General features: G+C 42.2%; 1 protein-coding gene across 2 annotated transcripts in view; it reads right to left on the bottom strand.

Annotated features, from left to right (window-relative positions):
* The window catches only part of LOC145342290 (PGAP2-interacting protein-like), a 99,660-nt gene that overhangs the window by 20,224 nt on the left and 57,823 nt on the right, over positions 1–21,613 (bottom strand). For both annotated transcript variants that reach the window (XM_080187733.1, XM_080187743.1), the window contains exons 7-10: positions 20,406–20,660; positions 14,018–14,134; positions 8,784–8,863; positions 4,652–4,757 (exon numbers count right to left, since the gene is read on the bottom strand). In XM_080187733.1, coding sequence (XP_080043859.1) covers positions 4,652–4,757; positions 8,784–8,863; positions 14,018–14,134; positions 20,406–20,660 — 558 coding nt within the window. The remainder of the gene's footprint in view (positions 1–4,651; positions 4,758–8,783; positions 8,864–14,017; positions 14,135–20,405; positions 20,661–21,613) is intronic.

Consider the following 21,613-nt stretch of genomic DNA (forward strand, 5'->3'; position numbering starts at 1 on the left):
TCTGAGAGGAGAAATTCCTCCTCATCTCAAGCTAGCACCCCTTTATTCTGAGTCGTTCCCCACTGGTCTTAACTTTTCCATGAGGGAAACATCCTGTCAAGCCCCTTAAGGACCCTATATGCTTCAATGAGATCACCTCTCATTCCTCTAAATCCCAACGAGCAGAGTCCCAATCCGTTTAACCTTTCCTCATAAGACAATCCCTCCATACCAGGGGTTATCCTAGTGAGCCTTCTCTGAACTGCCTCCAATGGATTAATATCTTTCTTTGAATAAGAGTACCAAAACTGCTTTCAATACTCCAGGTATGGTCTCACCAGTACCTTGTACAGTTGCAACAAGACTTCCCTACTCATATACTCCAACCCCCTTGAAATTAGAGCCAACATTCCATTAGCCTTCCTGATTACCTGCTGCACCTATGTGCTAGTTTTTGTGCTTCATGCACAAATACCCCACTCCCTTTGAGTTGCAGCTTTCAGAAGTTTTTCTTCATTTAAATAATAATCTATTCTTTTGTTCACCCTTCCAAAATTAACAACTTCACATTTTCCCACATTGTACTCCATTTGACAACTTTTTGGCCACTCTCGTAACCTATCAATATCTCTTGTTAACTGTTAGTATCCCTCTTGCAACTTGCTTTTGCATCGATTTTTGTGTCATCTGCAAATTTGACTACAGTACATTTGCTTCCTTCCTCCAAATCATTAATATATATTGTAAACAGCTGCAGTCCCAACAATGATCCCTGTGGATTGCCACTGGTTTCAGGTCGTCAACCTGAAAAAGAACCCTTTATCTCACTCACTGTTTCCTGTCCATGAGCCAATTCTCTATCCATGTCAATAGACTACTTCCAAAACCACGACTCTTATCTTATGGCTTAACCCTTTGAGCTAACTCAATCCTCATTTCACTGTAATTTCTTTTAAGTTAAATACAATTGTTTCTCACTCTCAAAATGAATATAAAATTCTATCATGTCATTATCACTATTTCCCAGAGGATCATTTACTCAGAGGTCATTTATTAAACCTGCCTCATTACCCATTATCAAATCCAAGACAGCCTGTTCTCTGTTTGGCTCCATGACATATAGTTCCAGAAAACTATCCTTGTCAAACGCTTTCTGGAAATTCAAATACAACACGTTTACTAGTTCCCTTCTATCCACTCTGGTTGAGATCTCCTCAAAAAACTAATAAATTAGGCAGATGTGATTTCCCTTTCATGAAACTGTGCTGACTCTGCTTGATTAGATTATGATTTTCCAAATGTGCTGCCATTACTTCCTTAATAATTGATTCCAACATTTTTCCAATGATAGATGTTAAGTTAATCGGTCTATAGTTATCTGCTTTTTGCCTCCGTCCCTTTTTGAATAGGGGTATCACATTGACAGTTTTCCAATCCTCTGGTACTTCTTCAGAACCCAAAGTTTTTTGGAAAATTACAATTGATGCATCCACTATCTCTGTAGCTACTTTTTGTTGTATCTTAGGATACAAGCCATCAGGGCCAGGAGACTTATCTGCCTTTAGCCCCATTAGTTTGTATAATACTACTTGTCTAGTGATGGTGATTGTACCTTATTCCTCCACAGTTTTCATGCTGAGATTTATGAATTACCTCCTTAAATGCCTACCATTGGTTACTTACTGTTTTTCCTGCTAATTTATCTGCCCAGTCCACTTTAGCTAACTCAATCCTCATTTCACTGTAATTTCTTTTAAGTTAAATACAATTGTTTCTGACCCAAGTTTCTCACTCTCAAAATGAATATAAAATTTTATCATGTCATTATCACTATTTCCCAGAGGATCATTTACTCAGAGGTCATTTATTAAACCTGCCTCATTACCCATGATCAAATCCAAGATAGCCTGTTCTCTGTTTGGCTCCATGTCGTGTGGTTCCAGGAAACTATTCCTCATGCACTCAATTAATTTGTTGTCATAGCTACCCTTTCCAACTTGATTAACCCAATCAACATGAAGGTTAAAATCACCCATAATTATTTCTGTATTCTTTTTACACAAATGCTTTGTGCATTAAGATATATATGGCAGGACACTACATCATCTGAGCCTGCATTGTCTCTCACAACGGACTTCATTTAATCTCTTGTTAAGAGTGCTACCCCACCACCTTTGCCTTTCTTCCTGTCTTTCCAAAAGGTCAAGTATCCCTGGATATTAAACTTCCACCTTTGATCTCTGTTTAACCATATCATGGTGATGAGATCATATCCATTTATCTTGATTTGCACCGTCAGGTCATCTACCTTATTCCAAATGCTTTGTGCATTAAGATACATATGGCAGGAGCTTGAGCGCACTCTCGCTGTCCACAAGATTGTCAGTTGGGGCTCATGATGCAGTGAAACCCACCCCTCATCAGAGACATAATCAGGTTCACACCAACAATAAGCATGAACCTGATTCAAATACATTTAAATGGATTTGAATATAATTAACACATACCCTCGCCATCATGTCAGAAATTTACAACAGGTTCACCTGTCATGGGGATTGCGTCCCCTTCCCTGGAGGTATACAGGTGAGTATAGCCCCCAGGGAGAGGGACATGGTCAGGCACTGCACCCTGGCAAAGGTTGGCACTGCCAGGTTAACACCATGCCCATGTCAATCTGGAAGTGCTAACCTGGCTGTGCCAACCTGTGCCAGGGTGCAGTGTTGGATAGACCCCAGTGAAAGCCTCATGGTTGTAGGGGGGGTGGAATCATTTGTATGTGTGGTGACCAAGAGCAAATGTCAGAGTTGGCGATGCCAGCAATGTGGGTGGGAAGTTGGCGGGGAGGGGAAGGGGTTCTGCGGGAGGCGGAGAGGTTGCCGGCATTAACTGTTGGTTGTGGAGGGAGGAGAGGTGGGAGCATGTTGGAGGATAAGCGGAGGGATGCCAATCCCTGAGACCTCCATGGTGGGCTGGGGGTGAGGGGGATCATTTCTGCCCTGATCAGAGCACCCTTTAAACGGGGTGCCCCAATCTCAGTGCAGCTGGGCTTTTCCGGCATGTTGTGGTCCCACCCCCTCGCATGACAGCATGAAACACATCCGGCATTTTTTTTGCCAGCATGAAAGGAAAAGACCACTCCCATGGCTTACTGTCGGGTAGTCTTCATCTCAGAACCTACACCGACGGTCTGGGTAAAGTTACATGCTTTAAAAACATCCCTTGGCTACTTCCCATTGGGTGAGCCTCTACTTGCTCAGTAAGGCAGCTCATACCCCATGAAGCACATGGGTAAATCTACCAATGATTCCCCAAGACTTTCTTGGTCATCATAAGACCCCCATTCCTTTCTTCCTCATATCCCTATCGTGGTTCCCCTTAAGTGCGTTTATTCTATTAACTGCAAGTACTCCCCTTGGTAGCAAATTCCACATCCTCACCAATCTCTGAATAAAAAAGTTCCTTCTGAATTCCCTGTTTGATGTTTTTGGTTGCTATCCTATATTGATGGGTTCTATTTTGCTCTTTCCCACCAGTGGGATGCCTCTATCAAAACCTTTCAAACTTTTACAACTTTAGTGAGGTCACCACAACTTTGTTTTTACAAGAGTAAAGAGACCCTGCCTGTTCATTCTTTTCTGATTGGTGTCATCTCAAATTTCTGGTGTGCCATCCTTGTAAATCTTTTCTGCACCTTCTCTAGTGCCTCTGCATCCATTTTACGGTGGGGCAACCAGAACTGCACACAGTATTCCAAATGTGGCCTAACCAAGTTTGATACAAGAACATAAGAAATACGAGGGGTAGGCCATTCAGTAGGATCCTGGATGATCTTTTATTTCAACTCAATTTTCTTGCCCTCTCCCCATTTCTATTAATTACCCAAGAGGTCAAAAAAGTTATCAACCTTCCAGTCTTGTTTAGCATAACTTATTTAGTTTCAGTTGGTCCCTCTAGAAATAAACATAAGTGCTTTGTTTGCTTTTTTATGGTCTTGCTGCTTTTAATGATTTGCATTTCTGGACTTCCAGATCCCTTTGTTCCTCTAACCTTTTTACATTCTTATATAACAAGCAAGTTCCTAATTTTTGTTAGGAACTGTAATACCACATACTTAGCTGTGTTGAAAACCATTTGTCAATTATATGCACATTCTGCAAGTTTATTAATTTACTATTGTAATTTGTCGCAATGCTTCTCAACATTGACTATTGGTCACAGAACCCACTGGTTTGGTGTCAACTGCAAATTTAGAAATCATGTTTTTGATTTCAAAGTGGAAATTCCCTGGCTAGGAAAAGGCGGTCAGGATCTTATGAGTTCCGCAGAGGTGGGGCTGGGGGCTGGGAGGTAAATCCAAAAGATCATCTTCAGGTGGATGAGCTGTCATGTTCTGGTCCCTGGATGGGTGAGCATTCAAACTGACTACCTGCCCAGCAGGGCGGGGGAGCCGGGGGGGTATAACTAATTAATAGTAATTTATTAGCCACTTGTCATCAGATTGGAGATGCTGCCAGGATGTTATCTGGAGCTACAAAAGCCTGGCAAGTAGATCTCTAGAGGCAGCCTTCTAGCTGCAAAGCGAGGCCCTGCTTTGGCCTCAACCTTCAAAAAAGGCCATAAGAATCCCCTGGTGTGTGTGTGTGTGCAATTATATCTGAAGCAAAACACATACCTGTCTGTTCAATAAGTTTAGCAGATCCTTCTAAACTTGGCCAACCTTGATTGTCATATCCGAATCTGTATGACCATATCATAGCGGAAATGTCTTTCTTTGCAGTCTGGTTAAAACAGGTAGCGATAATGGGGAAGAAAATTAATAAAACACATGGAAACGCAATGGATCACGGCATGTAAGTCAATTTTTGAAGCTTCAAAATATCCTTCCAAAAATGGACATTGACTTAAACACCGAGTATAAAACGTGAACTGCTGGTAGATGGTACTTGTTTTGAAATGTGCAAAAAGCGTACTGTTAATTCAAATTAAATCAATGTATCTTAAATGAAATAATTCCATAAGGGTAGTTTGGACTACAACCAGAATGTTTTGAAAACCATCAGATTCTGGTCTTCAGTCTCTGACTCAAAAACTTCATCAAATGCATCCTGAGTCATTTTGACAATGGCATCACCAATACAATCCTACACTGGATCAGATGTGGCACTTCTTTATCTCATAATCATCCTTTCACAAATCATCTTCCTCCCCATCCACTGAATTGGATATTCCACATTATTTTGAATGATCTGAATGTTTGGTTGCTGAGCATATCAAAATTCTTGAGTGTTTTATCTATGTTGTCGATGTGACAGAATGGATATTTGTGTTTTTACCACTGTCTGATGATGAATTGCTGGAAAATGTTAATTTTGACATCAAACAGTTTTGGTTGTCTCTGAGCACTCTTGATCTTCTGCCGCAACACCAGACATTTTTCATTCCATAGAGCAGCTACACCAACTATCTGTTGCTGTGAAATATTTGCATAACTCACAGTTTGATTTGACCTACTAAAGTGCACATGCACACATTACGGGGGCAATTCTCCCAAAAGTGCTGAATTGATGGGAGAACTGTTCTAAATCCCGAGTGTTTTCTCAGTTCAACTTCTCACCTGAGTCTCCGCACTCTGTGCAATGCAGAGGTCCCAGTCGTGAATATTATTAAACACTTGGGGGGGGGGCTGTATGGTGCGGTGGAGCCTATTCGCACCAAAGAGCCTGAAATCAGTGGGATGAGCAGGAACCCGCACATGCGCACGTTGTTGGGAGATTGCTGAAAAGACCTCCCAGCATCCAGATCACTGCCATCCAACCCCCACAGACATCACTGGCCCCATAACCCCCACACACATGGTAGCCACTGGCTTTTGGAGTGCTGCTCCTTCATCAGGTAAGTGATGAAGTACATTCTGGAGATATAGAAGGCCGTGGCTGTGAACCTTGACAACTTAGCCCAGGCTCAGAGGGCTACTGCTGAGGGGCTCCAGAGCCTGTCTTGCTCACAGAATGCTGTAGCAGTGGGACTTCAGAGCTTGGCTGTGTTTTGGAGGACCAAGGCTGAGGAATCACATCATGCAGCAGACGCTAGGTGACACTGGAGTTTCTGGAGCTCAATCCAGCTACCCTGGTGTCCCATGGAGTGCCCCCGGGGCCCCTAGCAACCCAAGGAAGGAGGAAGGACTTGAGCCCATGCTGGTGTCTGATGATCTCAGACATCCAGAGACCATCCGATCCCCCACTTCTTCACACCAGGGCATCTCATTGCCAGCAAGATGAAGAGGATGGCACTGAAACAGTGCTATCCACAAGTCAGCTGGGGCCCTCCAGGTCCCGGCACCCAGGAGACATCTGTGAAGGGCATCACAGCTGGACACCTCCACCTCCAATGTGCATCCTGGGGTAGCATGTAGAAGAAGTAGTAGACAGCACAAAGCTAGAAAGTTGTAGTTTACTGGAGGGCACAGGTGAAGGTCAGCATTGCTAATCATTTACGTTAAGAACACAATAAACTGTTAATTACACATCACGCTGTGACTAATGTGTCTCTGATTCCCACACACAGTTCAGTGTTCCCGACTCCCAAATATAGAGGTGCTGTCTGTTGAGCCTTGCAGACTCAGCCACATGTTTCAGTGTGCCACTGCAAAGTGCTATGGAGGGGGAGGGTGAGCAGGAGCCCTTGAGGCTGCCTCCCACAGTGTGCGAAAGAGCTGCCCAGGAAGGGAGGGAGCCACCGCCCCCCCCATCCCTCCCCCCACAGATATTACTGGTCCAAGGGCCAACACCTGAAGGCAGCAGGAGGAAGGCCACCAGGCATCTCCAGGTCCTGCCTGCAACATCCCTTGTGCTCAGCTAGCAGCACTTATCTGCTCACACCAGTTCAAGGCTGCCATGCCAGGTTGCAAATTTTAAATACCTAGTCTGATTCGCACCAAAGTTACATCACGCCAAAGTGATGGGAGATGCAGAAGTGGACAGAGGTTGCCGTGTGGATTCCGATAATGGTATGTAAACTCATGCTAATCAGCAGGCCACTGGTTTTCAGCGGGTTCCCAGCAGCACCATTTTTCTCCGGCTGGGAGCTGCACGCAGATCGTAAAAGCTGGCGGGGAACCCAGGAAATGGCCAACATGCGCATCTCTCAGCCCAACCTGCCAGAAAAGTTGCAGGTCGCAGTGGGAGAATCATGGCCTACATTTGTAATCATGATCAAGGCAGTCTGACAGTTTTTGAACACATGCTTCTCAAAATCAGGCAAGTGGCAGGTTCTTGTTTTCATGGTGCATTTGGTTCTGGGCATCTTCTTCACAGTGAATTCTTTCTTCTTCTAGTCTTGGACCAATTTTTCAACAACACCAAAATTCAGTACTAGTGCAATGCCATGTGTGCTGGCCATAAATTCCCTAACTGGCAAATAGCATGTCCCTTTGGCTGTTCACAACAGGTAAAGTGCAGATCAGACCACCCCATACCTGCAAAATTCAAAACTGTCCAGATTAGATGTGTTTGGGTAATTCAACAGCACTTGCTAAACAATCCTGATTGTGCTAAGAATTATACTGAAAAATAATTTAAGATTATCAATCAGGTTCATATTTTGGTTCACTTGTGTATGCCAGAAACTACATGTATTCACAAACAAAGCCCTGTCCTTTATAGACAGAAGGTGCATGCCCATGTATTCAATGAAACAAAAGCTTAGGGGACGACCATTCTTTGGTTCATTCCCCAAGGCAATGTTTTGACAGTTAGTGTCAACCTGCCTGATTTGAATTTGAACAAAAGCTTGGCAGTTAACTGTTTTCTGGTGCATCTTTCACGGCAAACCCTATACAAATCACAGTCCACTTGCAAAGCAGTCAGTACTCTCCTCTCATGCAGTATAAACTGATGTTCATTTACTATTAGTGTTCTTGCAAACTGTCCTGATGTATTCAAGATGAAAAGCTTTGACAGCATTTCTCTTTTTTCACCAATACTTGAGTTCTGTACTACCAAATAGCCACGTGGAGCTTGCTACTACTTGGACTGGCTAAGATAAATAGTACTGATGAAATTAAGGGAATGTTAGATAAGTTTATAGGAGGCCTTGTGATATAGTAGTGGCATTTCAACCTCTCAGACAGAAGCACTGGTTTTGAGACACTTTCTGGGACTTGATGGCCATGGAAGGTGCGTTTATAATGTGGTCAAGCAGGTTGATTATCATCTGTAAATCCTTCTCATATGCCTATGGTAGGTGGTAAGAGCAGGAAAGTTTCCTGGTCAGCATGAACCATGAATTACAATGCAACAGCCTTCCCATGTTGAAAGGCTCCACATGCAGGTGCTTGCTACAGGATTTACTCCGTGGCGAACGCTCTCCTAACATCAAACGACTACTGAAAAGAGAGAAGTTTATGAGGGAGAAAGGATTTGAGCTTTATGCTGATAAAAATTAAATGAAGAAGAAAGGTATGGGGGTGTGAAGCACACATGCCAACATGGACTCATTGGGCAGGATTTTACAGCTTCACTTATCCCAAAACCGTAAAATCCCACCCAAGGTCAATGGACCTTCCTGTGCTCTGCTCCTCGTCCTCTCTGATTCCCAAGGTGGGTAGGCTGGTAAAATTATGGCTATTGAGCCTGTTTCTGTGCTGTATATTTTATCTAATTTTTGTAAGTATATACTACAAATGATGTAATTTCCATAAGCAGTTTTGTTTCTCTTTATCACTTGCCCATTCCTGGTAAAAAGTTCTGAAGTGATATACAGCAAACTTTATATAGTATGAGGGAAAGGTAGACAAGGATACCCACCTGGTTGAGTAATTTCTTCTGATATAACATATATCGATGTCCTAATCCCAACAGGCCCAAACCGACAAATAGCCAAAGCACTGAACAGGAATAGTGTAGCGTTTGAAAGAAAAAAATAGTTTCAGATTAAAAATGAGTGTATGAATTTGAACAGTTGTTTAATGAAAGCAAAATACTGTAAACGGCACAAAAGCAAAGACTCTTTGAAAGACTGAAGGTACACAACATTCAGACATTTGAATTGTCAGTTTGGCATCATTTTGATATTTTTACAATAAATTGTATAATGGGATTTCTGGAAACACAAAAAGATTATATAATTTAATGAAGAATCAATTTTCTAATCTTATCCAGGGATAGATGGTATTTATCCCAGTGCATTAGAAGCGAATAGAGCAAAAGATTCATAACAATTATGAGAGAAACATAGTTCACTGAGAGATACTAAAAGATTAAAAATGGGCTAATGTAATAACCATATTCAAAAATGGTGCTAAAACAGACAAAGACAACCACTGACCAATTAGTCTTACTTCTACTTCACAGATTCAATTACCAGGAGTAAGGATCACCTGTAAAACAACAACTACTTCACAACAGCTGAAAGAGGACACCCTGCCTCAATGTCATTCTTGACTTGTTCAAGGAAGTGACAACTCAAGTCAACTGTGGTAAGACCTTTGATATGGTGTAGCCCGATTTCCAAAAGTTCCTGTCAAAGTTCCACATGAAAGATAATTAAATTAAAAATGGTAAGGGTTCAGGGCATAGATAAGAAACGGGTTGAGGGGTAGGAAACAAGGCTGGGTGGGATTCTGAAATCAAGGATAATAATTTTAAAATCGAGATGTTATTTGACACAGGAGTGGGAGATAAATGGGACTTACTTTGAATTAAGATATGTAGAGGAATTTTGGATGAGCTCAAGTTTATGGAGGGGAGAATGTGAGATAGCAGTCAGGGCTGTGTTGAAATAGTCTGCATTAGATTTCTCCTGTTTGACTTTGCCACTGCCTCGAGTCTGGAGGGAATGAAAGTAAACGAATGAGGGTTTCAGCAGCAGACAAGCTGAGGCAGTGGCAAAGTCAGACAGGAGAAATCTAATGCACACAAATATAAAGTGATACATACTTAAAAATGAAGACAATTCTCATCAGCAGAGGCCATTTTGCAGACTTCTGTACGTTTCCGCGGCTAAGATTTCCAGATACAATATGGAAATCAGGATTCAAATTTCATCAGCACGGCTGGACTGAAATCTCTCTCCCCTCCCCCAGCCCCCTGCCCCCCACTGGGAGTGGTTCACAGCGATCAGAGCTAGCCATCCAGGTTGGGGGAGGGAGGGTGAGGGCTGCTGGAGAGGGGGTCAGGACTGTCGGACAGGGGGGATGTTGGGGGGGGGGGGTGCTCTCCACTAATGGGGAACAGGCATCCGACCCAACTGGAGGGAACAGAGACCATTGAGGCTCCCCAGGAGGTTGGGGATAAGAAGATGCCCATTGTACAGTGCCAGTCTGGCTGTGCCTACCTGACACCCTGGCACTGCTCAAAATGCAAACTGGCAATGCCCAAGGGGCATCTTGGCACTGCCCACAAGGCAGCAGGCAATACCAAGGGAATGGGGCCAGAGGGAGTGGGGCCTATTGGGTGGACATTTGATGGGGCTGGGGGGTTGTGCTGTCACTCTGCACAGGGATTGCAGCAGAGGGAGGGGGACAGCGATCAGAGCTAGCCATCCAGGTTGGGGGAGGGAGGGTGAGGGCTGCTGGAGAGGTGGTCGGGACTGTCGGACAGGGGGGATGTTGGTGGCGGGGCGGGGGGGGGGGGGTGCGCAGGGGTTTGGGACAACAGGGCTGGCCGCATGTGTGGTGAGGACATTGGGGATGGCTTCTGGGAGATTCAGGAGGTCATCAATCGGGTGGTGGAGGGCTCTGCAAGGCCAGCAATTGGGAGCTGTGGGAATGGTCAGTGATCAGCTGACTACTGATCAGGAGGCCAGCAGTGCGGAGCTACTTCGCGTGTGGTGATCTCCATACTGACAGATCGGTGCATCGCAGTGGTCTGCTCAGTGCTATGCTGCCGGCCTCTTGAGCAGGAATAGGCCCTGGCCACTAATTTTCAGCGGTAATCCTGCTAGGGCACTTTGATGCACACAGCGTTGTAGATTCATTCCAGAAATCACGCTGAAAAAAAAGATCAGGAGTTACTCCCATTTTTCTACAAATTGGGGACTTAGTATCTTTTTGGGAGAATCACAGCCAATGAGCGTACTATACTCCAAGAAATGTACTGAAATTGCTAATGATCAACCTGAAAAGGTAACTACAGGACAGTTAGCTTACAATCAGTTAGCAGGAGTCAATCTACACATCCTTGGACTGTGGAAGGAATCCAGGGCATCTGGAGGAAACCCTCACAGACATGAGGAGAATCTGCATATTCCACACAGTCATTCAATGCCAGAATCGAACCCAGGTGCCTGGCACTGTGAGGGAACAGTGTTAACTTCTGTGCCGCCCATGGTGTCCTTCAGGGTTCAGTTCCAGTGTTACTTTTATTCACTGTGTATTTCAATGATGAGCATCTAGACTTAGTGGAAATGGAGTTAACATTTGGAAATAAAAGACATCATTAATTCCTTAGGAGACCAAAGCGAAATCAACAAGGCAAGGGAATAGGATAAGAATTGGCATTTGGTGTTCAAATATCAGTAAATGGTGAGATGATGCACTTTGGTATGAAAGAAATAACATTGTGATTATAAATGGAATTAGCTGTAGGAATAGAGAGATTTGAGGTACAGGTACAGCACATTAAAGGCACCTCAGTTTATTAAGGCCATAACAAAAAGGCTAATGGAATTTTACCTTTTATCATCTAAAAACCAAGCAGTACCATGGACAGAAACTCAAATGGCCCTGTAGGTGGATTTGCATAAGGTGGAGGGGGGGCGGGGCAGCGGGTGGGTGGTGTTAACATAGGTGGCTTTCCAACACTCTCAAGCCTCTGATCTGACAAGTTAACAGCGGGTGGTGGGGGGGAGAGTTGTTGCCTATGATGGTGGACAGGAAGAGTAGTGGATGAGGCCTAGGGCCTGCCCTCACCTCAGTTGAGATCTTTGTGTGGTCAGTTAATGGCCAAGTCCCTCCTGGTCTCAATTTTGAGACAGTAAGAAGTCTCACAACACCAGGTTAAAGTCCAACAAGTTTATTTGGTAGCAGAAGCCACTAGCTTTCGAAGCGCTGCTTCTTCATCAGGTAACAAGGCATATAAAGACACAAGCTCAATTTACAAAATAATGGTTGGAATACAAGTCTTTACAGGTAATCAAGTCTTAAAGGTACAGACAATGTGAGTGGAGAGACCATTAAGCACAGGTTAAAGAGATGTGTATTGTCTCCAGACAGAACAGTTAGTGAGATTTTGCGAGCTCAGGCAAGTCGTGGGGGTTACATTTGGTTGAAACCATCCTCATGTGTGCGGAACTTGGCCATCAGTCTCTGCTCAGCGACTCTGCGTTGTCGTGCGTCATGAAGGCCACCTTGGAGAATGCTTACCCGAAGATCAGAGGCCAAATGCCCGTGACCGCTGAAGTATTCCCCAACAGGAAGGGAACAATCTTGCCTAGTGATTGTCGAGCAGTGTTTATTCATCCATTGTTGTACGTCTGCATGGTCTCCCCAATGTACCATGCTACGGGACATCCTTTCCTGCAGTGTATCAGGTAGACTCGCATTCCAACCATTATTTTGTAAATTAAGTATATGCCCTGTTTGTGAACAGAACTCCCACTTACCCGACGAAGGAGCAGCGCTTCGAAAGCTAGTGGCTTTTGCTACCAAATAAACCTGTTGGACTTTAACCTGGTATTGTGAAACTTCTTACTGTGTTTACCCCAGTCCAACGCCAGCATTTCCACATCTCAATTTTGAGACCAGTGGGAGATCAGGCTAGAGGGGCAGGGGGTTACTCTACTTGAGTCACAGGCAGAAAAGGATGGCAGCAAAGCTCTTAATCAAAGGCTGCCAATGGGGATCATCCCCTCCTCACCCCTACTAGTGCTCTTTCCTACCCCCCAGCTTATCATCAAGACTCACATCCCTCTCTCCTTTCCTGGGATTGCTCCTTCTATTTCCAGTATCACAACCCCCACCATTTACCATTGTCCTATAGTATACTGTTTCTAAAGCCCCTGTATCTGTCCTAACTCAAGAGTGCTGCCTCTGTGACTTGTGAAATTGCTTATAGTCTCAGCAGTGGCACTGCCCCTGTCATCTAGACCCCACAACTATTACAGATAGTTTGGTTTCAATGCCATATTCATAATTTTAAATATAGAATCACAGAATGATTACAACACAGAACAAGGCCATTAACCCATCATGCCCATCCTAGTCTTCGCAAGAGCAACTCAGCCACTCCATCTCACCTTTTCCTGTAGTTCTACAAATGGTTTCTTTTCAGGTATTTAGCAATTCCCTTTAGAAAGCCATGACTGAATCTACCTCCACTACACTTTCAGGCAGTACAATTCCAAATCTTAATCACTCACCATAAGTAAACTTTTCTTTTTCTCATCATTGATTTAAGGTGAATGGCAAAAAAACCAGTGTTCTCTAGTTCACAACCCTTGTAAGTTTCTTTCAATTTACGCTATCTATTGATTTTGAACATCTCTATCAAATCTCCTCTCAACCTAATCTTGTCTAAAGAGAACAATTCAAACTGGGCCTCGGCAAGATACTCTACCAGAGAATCAGTGCAGACTCAATGGGCCGAATGGCTTCTTTCTGCACTACATGACTCTACGACTACTCTCAGTTTTCAGCCCTCCCAAATTTTCTGCATATTTCTAAGTCTAGGCCATTATACATCATCAAGAAAAGTAATGGTCCCACAACCAATCCCTGAGGAACCCCGCTGCATAACTTCCATTTGTCCAAAACTACTACTCTCTATTTCCTGGTACTCGGCCAACTTTGTATTCCTGATGCAACTTTCCCTGTTATTCCATCAAATCCAACATTCTTTGTTCTTTGGGATTTAATCTTGCTGCATATTGCTTTCATGTTTCTAAAACATAAGCACTGTTTACGTGGATCTTCTCAAGTCATTTAAATTTAAAAGCAGAATTTTAAGTTTGTAGCTATGTACATCTGTATTGAGATGACGTGAAAAAGTACAGAACAAAGTGCCATTATATCTTCTCAGTGTAACTGAATTATGCCACTTACATAGTTTGACATACTTCGCCAAGAGTTTGAAAAGAGTCACATTATTAGTTTCTGATGGGACTGATGTAGACTTTCGACCATAGAATACTCCCAATCCAATCAAGTGCATGATGACACCTGAAAAAATAGAAGAAAGTACAAATTGAGGACTTAGTTGGCAAACTTTGTCACTCTATTAAATATCATTCTTTTTAATGTTCAGACAAAATGACAGGAAATTTCACTAATAAATTAACATTTCTGTTCATTTGGGTTAAAATTAAGTTTTCATCATAATTTAGTTTACAGCTTTTCTACATTTTTAAACAAACGGTAGATCAGGATTCTAGAAATAAAAGTTGCAATGGAGTATAAACTAATCAGTTATAATAACCAAGGCTTAATCAATTCTCACAGGAACTCAAGGCCTATGGTAAAACTGTCAAATAACAACTGAGATCCAGAAGTCTTTCTGTTATAGAAGAGTATATGGCAGGAATAGGCGAAAGAGGAAGCAGAATAAGTAAACTAATTAGATCGCCCAAGATCTTCTGAGCAATGATTACCAGATTGTGCTTAAAAACTCCCCTATTTGTTCCAGTACCTTCCGATCCTGGCTGCCATAGAAATACACAGTGCAGCAACCTTCATGGGACTCTGTCAGAACGAAGTAGAGTCGGGGCAAAGCAGGACATGTCCCCTTTTTTATTCGTACTTGCTGCCATTTGGTAAGTTTAAAGATCCAATCTGAATGTTGGTGAATAGGTGAGTGAATAGTCAGATAGGTAGGTGAGTGAATAGAGTGGATGAGATTGGTAAGAGCATAGGTGAATAGGTGGATTTGGTAATGTGTGCAAATGGACAGAGTACTAAGTGAGTAACTGGGTGAGGTGGTATTAGAGGGGTTTAGGATAATCTGGGACTAAAAGACTAATAGATCAGAATAGGTTAATTTAGAATGAATATAGCATTAGTAAAAATACAAAGTACTTGGAGTTACAAAGGTACTGTTTGCGTAGAAATATATATAACCACTGTTAAAGAATTTAAACATGTATTTTTGAAAACATTATATTCTGTGTTAAAGCATACATCTTGCTCTAACATGATGGGATATAGCTAAGTAAGAAGAACCACATTCCTTGGGAGAAGCAAAGGAACTCTCTTATCAGCGTGGGCTTTAGAATGTACAAACTTCCCAGACAGAAGAATGAACTAAGTAATTCAATTTTCCTGATAAAGGATAGCTAAATAGACAGTAAGAAAGGAACTTTTGAATTCTATGGACTTACATATTTGGGTCTCTAGGTGACTGTGGGAAAAACACTTTCGAACTCCATGAACTTACGTATTCTCATGCTGTCAGAGAATGAAATGTTATTGGCCAAGGTAAATCATTGATAATAAAATGATTGACTCATGTCCAGCTAGGATGAGCAAAGAGGCAGGCAAATGATTTTTGAAAAATGTATAATTTGTAATACTAATAACAATGGAATTTAGAATAATTTGGGCTGCTCCAAATCATTCTCCCACACACGTGGACCAGGCCTGGGTAACAATAAAGAATGTCTTCAACCAGAATTACTGTCTGTGAGTTCTTTGCATTTGTAGAGTTGTAATTAATAAAGAGAAATCTCTCACATGAAAGCCAGCATAATACATGAAAAGCATCTTACAGGTGGGTAAGGTAGGTGAGGTGGGTAGGTGGGTCATTGGGTAATCATATTGAGGGTATTTTTTCAATACATAAAAGGTAAGAGAGAAGCAAAAATAGCCATTGGACCACTGTAAAATGAAACTTGAGAAGTAATAATAGGAAACAAGTAACGGAACAGGAACTGAACAGTTACTTTGCATCAGTCTTCATGGTGGAAGACATCAGTGATGCCAGAACTCCATGGGAGTTAGGGAGCACAGGTGAGTGCAATGGCCAGTAAGGAGAAGGTTCTGGGGAAACTGAAAGAGTTGAAGGTGGATAAGTTACCTGGACCGGATGGACTACACCCCAGAGATCTAAGAAGAGATAGCTAAGGAAATTGTGGAGGCATTGGTGGTGATCTTTCAGGAATCATTGGACGCAGGGAAGGTACAGGAGAACTGGAGGGATGGAGGCAGCAGACGAAAAATTATAGACCAGTTAGCCTGATTTCAGTCATTGGCAAGATTTTAGACTCCATTATTAAAGATGAAATCGCAGATACTTGGAAGTGCATGATAAAGTAGGACAGAGTCAGCACGGCTTTGTCAAGGGGAGATCATGTCTGACAAATTTGTTAGAGTTATTTGAGGAGGTAACAAGGAAACTAGATAAAGGAGAACATGATTTATTTAGATTCCCAGAAGGCCTTTGATAGCGTGTCACATAGGAGACTTAAATAAGTTAAGTACCCATGGTGTTAAGGGTCAGATCCTGGCATGGATAGAGAATTGGCTGACTGGCAGAAGACAGAGAGTGGGGATAAAAGGGTCTTTTTCAGGATGGCAGCCAGTGACGAGTGGTGTGCCTCAGGGGTCAGTGCTGGGACCACAACATTTCACAATATACATTAATGATTTGGAGGAAGGAACTGAAGGCACTGTTGCTAAGTTTGCAGGTGATACAAAGATATGTAGAGGGACAGATAGTATTGAGGAAGCAGGGGGGCTGCAGAAGGACGTGGACAGGAGAGCAGGCAAAGAAGTGGTAGATGGAATACAATGTGAAAAATTGTGAGGTTATGCGCTTTGGAAGGAGGAATGGAGGCATAGCCTATTTTCTAAATGGGAAAATGCTTAGGAAATTAGAAACACAAAGGGACTTGGGACTCATTGTTCAAGATTCTCTTAAAGTTAATTTGCAGGTTCAGTTGCAGTTAGGAAGGCAAATGTAATGTTAGCATTCATGTCGAGAGGGCTAGAATACAAGAGCCGGGATGTATGTCTGAGACTGTATAAGGCTTTAGTTAGACCCCATTTGGAGTACTGTGAGCAGTTCTGGGCCCTGTATCTAAAGAAGGATGTGTTGGCCTTGGAAAGGGTCCAGAGGGGGTTCACAAGAATGACCCCTGGAATGAAGAGCCTGTCATATGAGAAATGGTTGAGGACTCTGGGTCTGTACCCATTGGAGTTTAGAAGGATAAAGGGGGGATCTTATTGAAACTTATAGGATACTGCAAGGCCTGGATAGAGTGGATGTGGAGAGGATGTTTCCACTCATGGGAAAAATTAGAACCAGAGGGCACAACCTCAGGCTGAAGGGACGATCCTTTAAAACGAGATGAGGTGGAATTTCTTCAGCCAGAGAATTGTGAATCTGTGGAACTCTTTGCCGCAGAAGGCTGTGGAGGCCAGGTCATTGAGTGTCTTTAAGACAGGTTTTTGATTAATAAGGGGATCGGGGTTATGGGGATGAGAAAAATATCAGCCATGATTGAATGGCGAAGCAAACTCAATGGGCCACATGGCCTAATTCTGCTCCAATGTCCTATGGTCTTATGAGAAGTTAGGTCTGGATAGAGGTAATTGTGTGGTTGATCGGTAGTTGAGCAGAAATAGTCAAATAATCTGGGCTGGGGTTCTAATCTGGTCAGTTCCAGAAGGTATTGGGTTGGAAGTGTAGTTTGGTGGTCAGAAGGATGGTCAGGTCAGATGATTAGTCGTGTGGTCATGGGTGGTCAGGTGAATGAATGGGGGGATGTATTTGAGAGGAGGGTCAGTCGTGTAGCTACTCAGGTGTTAGACTATGTTTTAATCTGTCAATATTTCCTGAGTAACTATCCAGTAAGTGTTGGAAAACTCTGGCCTGGATTTTTGCACAGATGGAAAGACTCCTCATATTTATGAAAATGACAGAGAAGCCCGTATCTGGAAGTCCCTCCCCTGAACACAGCCCTCACCATTTCAGTGACAGGTTCTAATTTACACATCTGTGGTTCGCAGAGACAACCACACATGTTAAAATGTCTTCAGGTTGATCTGATTTAGGCTAGTGGGATGTCAAAAATAAGATTGTGTACTTTAGACCTGATAGGAGAGTCTAAAGTTGGCAAAGTTATTTGGAAAGATAGGATACCCTTCTGGAGAGATAGGAGATACCCACTCAGGACACCTTTGAGAGAAGTAGGTGCCTTTTGGGATTGTAAAAATTAGACATCATTCATTAAAAGTGAATAAATTTATTGGAACTGTCAAGCTCATTGGAACTGTGAAAGGAATTTAAATCACCTGCTCTTTAAATATTTGGAAACAAAACTAGATTGTCTGTTGATATATGCCAGAGGGTTACCATTATAGGATTAGGGCTGTATGACTGATTTCATAAGAGATTAAATATTTGAAGGAACCTAAATGTATGGACTAGGTTCTTCTCAGTTCAGGTGTTTTTTTTTACATGGTGAATTCACTTAGGAACTTAATTTAACCTCAACGTGAAGTCTGCCCTTGTTGGGTAATGGGTGAATTGACATGGAGGCTGTAAGGGCAAAGGGTATGGAGCATGAACTGGTGTAAGTTGGCATAGGGAGCTATGAGGTTCATGGGGTGGTTAGAGGGACAGGTTTAATAGAAACTGACAAATTTAAAGAAACTCAGTGGTGACACAGCAGACAAATGTGCAATTTGCATACAGTAGCTGCAAATAACCCAGTCTTACTTATAGGGTAGGTCTCTGATGTTGCCAGAGGAAGAGAAATGCAGAGTGCCCTGTAGTAGGAGTTGGCATACAGACCATACAGAGTCCACAACTGGAAGAAATGAAAACAGAAAAGTTTGTCTAGAAAAGCAAGTTGAAAGAGAAAACAGTTGTGTAGGAACGACAACAAGCTAAAGGATCATCCTTATACGCTGAAAATTAAACTATTACATACAGCTAACTTCATTTACATCATTCATGCTTCCCACATTAAAAGGATAAAATCTTCAATAAAAATCTATCTGGCAAAATTTTTATTTGCAGCAAGAGAAAATTATAAAGTAATGAGGATGGATGTCATTTTTTTTGGTACATTGATGTATTTTAAAGTGATTTTGTCATGAAGCATATGTAGAAATAAAAAGGTTCACCAAGCATTTTCATGACAAAGTATCAGAAGATTGGGAAAGAAAACCTCAGTTTCTCTAGGGAGAGACACTCCAGTTTTCAGTCAGAATCTGGCACTTTGCCATTTTTTGGGAAAATTTAATCTATAATCTTATTGAATGGTGGTGCAAGTTGATTGAACCATATGGTCTGCTCTTTTGTCATATCTTCTTATGTTCCAAAATCCAGAACTCAAGAACAAACAAGTTGCCTCAATCCCTATGTGTAATCATGTTAAAAAGCCTGACCTACCAAATCATTACTTCCAAAAGAACAAAGAAAACACGGCCCTCGAAACTCATAGAACTGTGCAATGAAATTGAACAGTAATTTAAATTAAGTATGAAAGATTGTAGATTGATGACATTAATGTGAATGTACACGTATGGCTACAATAGCCAAATAAAATGCATGCAAATGTAATTTCTTAGGAAGCCACTATAGCAAATAAATTAATTGAATGGCTGCTTATTGCTGGAGGGAGGGTTTCTTGAATTCCCAATATAACTTCAGCAGTGAATCAGTGGAATTTGGACAGAAAATGCACAAGTGACATTTTCACTTTAGTGGGATGTTGGCGTTGTCAATTTTCATACAGAGGATAACAACCCCAGAATAGACTCCCCAGATTCACCAGGGATAACCGCCAGGAAGATCTTTTGAAAAAAAGTAGGCTAGTTCAAACAAGTATAAAATTAGGAAGACAGGAATGTAGTACAGCTGTGATAAGTGTTCATGCTGAAATTTCTAACCTATGAAATTCTCTTCTGCTATTTGTAAAGTATTTGTGTCAACCTAACAGACCCAGATTCTCAGAATAAACCTGGCCATAATTTGAAACTAAATTATCAATCTCATTAAATAAGAATAGGGATGGGATAATTCATACCAGCACAGGAAGCAGTGCTTTTCTGAAATCTGCAGGCATTACTGGAACACTTAGTTTGCACTGACTGTTGTCATTTCAAGCCCAAAAAATAATAGTATATTATTATCTCCAATGGTAACCTCCACCTTGGTTCACACCAAAAAAGTTTATTTTTTTTAACACATGAATCAGTATTTGCTTTGGTCCAGTGAAAATCATTTATTTGGCATTGACTTTAAATGGGCAGCATTCTAACTTATAAAGTACTAAATTACTAAATCTGTCAACCAATTGTTAAAAAAATCATTACACTCTCCACTGAACCTAAAGAGATGATGGGTCATCATTTCAAGAAGTTGATAGTAAAATAGGAAAAACGTATAGCCAGAAGCTTTTTCTTCATTTTGTTTTCAGATTTACAAGAATGTATTTTTCCATGTCTAATGGTTAGTGCAATCCATATTTTACTTTAAACCACATACCTAAAACTACCATTGTTTGTTCTCTAGTAATGGCACCTCCAGGAACAAAGTTATAAGCTGTGCACCACACTGTACCAAGCATCTCTAGCACATACACCAACATAGCCGTGGTCAAGGCCTTCCCTGGATACCCTGAATTGATGAGACGGGTAGTTAAGTGAGGCCAAAGTGACATGGTGTAAATGGCCAAGACAGTTCCTGCAGTAAACGCTCCTTCCCTCCGAAGGTAGAAGATGCCGATTGCTGATGCTACTCCTGTAATAACAGTAAAGAAATCCATTAGTGCAATAATAATCTGCTTGATATCCCATTCTATACATGTGTGCCATATATGTGCCAGAATCTCTTGACATCAGAAACACAAAAAAACCCACAGATGTTCCAGCTGATTTGACACATTTTTGAAATTTGTACACTTGTGCTAATCGCACACAGCTGAACACCCCAACCGCCAGCCAGCAAACATGCAGGTGAGGTGCTTTTCACTGACTTCCGTTCCTATAAAATTTGTAAGCCCCATGGGCTGTTTTGAGGGGATGTGGTGGGTTGTTGAATTTGCAGGGAGTTTGGCTGCATTCTCCCATGGATTGACTGGTACTTTGGTGACCTGTTCATACACAGGCTCTAACAATTATTGGGCTGTGGTTGCAATGCCTCTGGGTCTGCAACATGACAGACAAATGGACCAGATGCTGCAAAGTGGGGAAGTTCTGCACAGAGGGAGAAGCAGGAGGAGGAGAGCTCTCACAGAACGCTCTACCCATCGTGAGTTTATAGGGAAAACTTATTTACCTCTGTTTCAGTCAAGAGCAATAACTGAGCCACCTGAGATTTGGCAAAGATGTGGTCGCTGAAATATGCCACCTCCTTCAATAACATCTACAGCCTGGCTCCAGAGAAAGGACTGCATCACCAGTAGTCATCAAGATTATCTTGGCTCTAAAATTCTACATGACCTGATCCTTGCAGATGGATGGAGGTGACATAATAAAGATTTCCCAGTTCACAATTCATAGCTACAAGCAAGAAGTGCTGGAGTCCCTGTATGCAAAGAGAGGAGATCTCACTACCTTCCTGCTAAACAAAGAGAAAGTTGAGCAGATACATGACTTTACCATGGTAACAGAATTCCTAATGTGCAAGGAGCCATTGACTGCATGCATGTGAATCTGCAGGTCCTATGTATGAGCATAGGAGAGAAGTAAGAA

Source organism: Carcharhinus amblyrhynchos, chromosome 1 (genome assembly GCF_965287045.1).
Source record: "Carcharhinus amblyrhynchos chromosome 1, sCarAmb.v2.hapA, whole genome shotgun sequence".
In the NCBI taxonomy this organism is placed as follows: domain Eukaryota; kingdom Metazoa; phylum Chordata; class Chondrichthyes; order Carcharhiniformes; family Carcharhinidae; genus Carcharhinus; species Carcharhinus amblyrhynchos.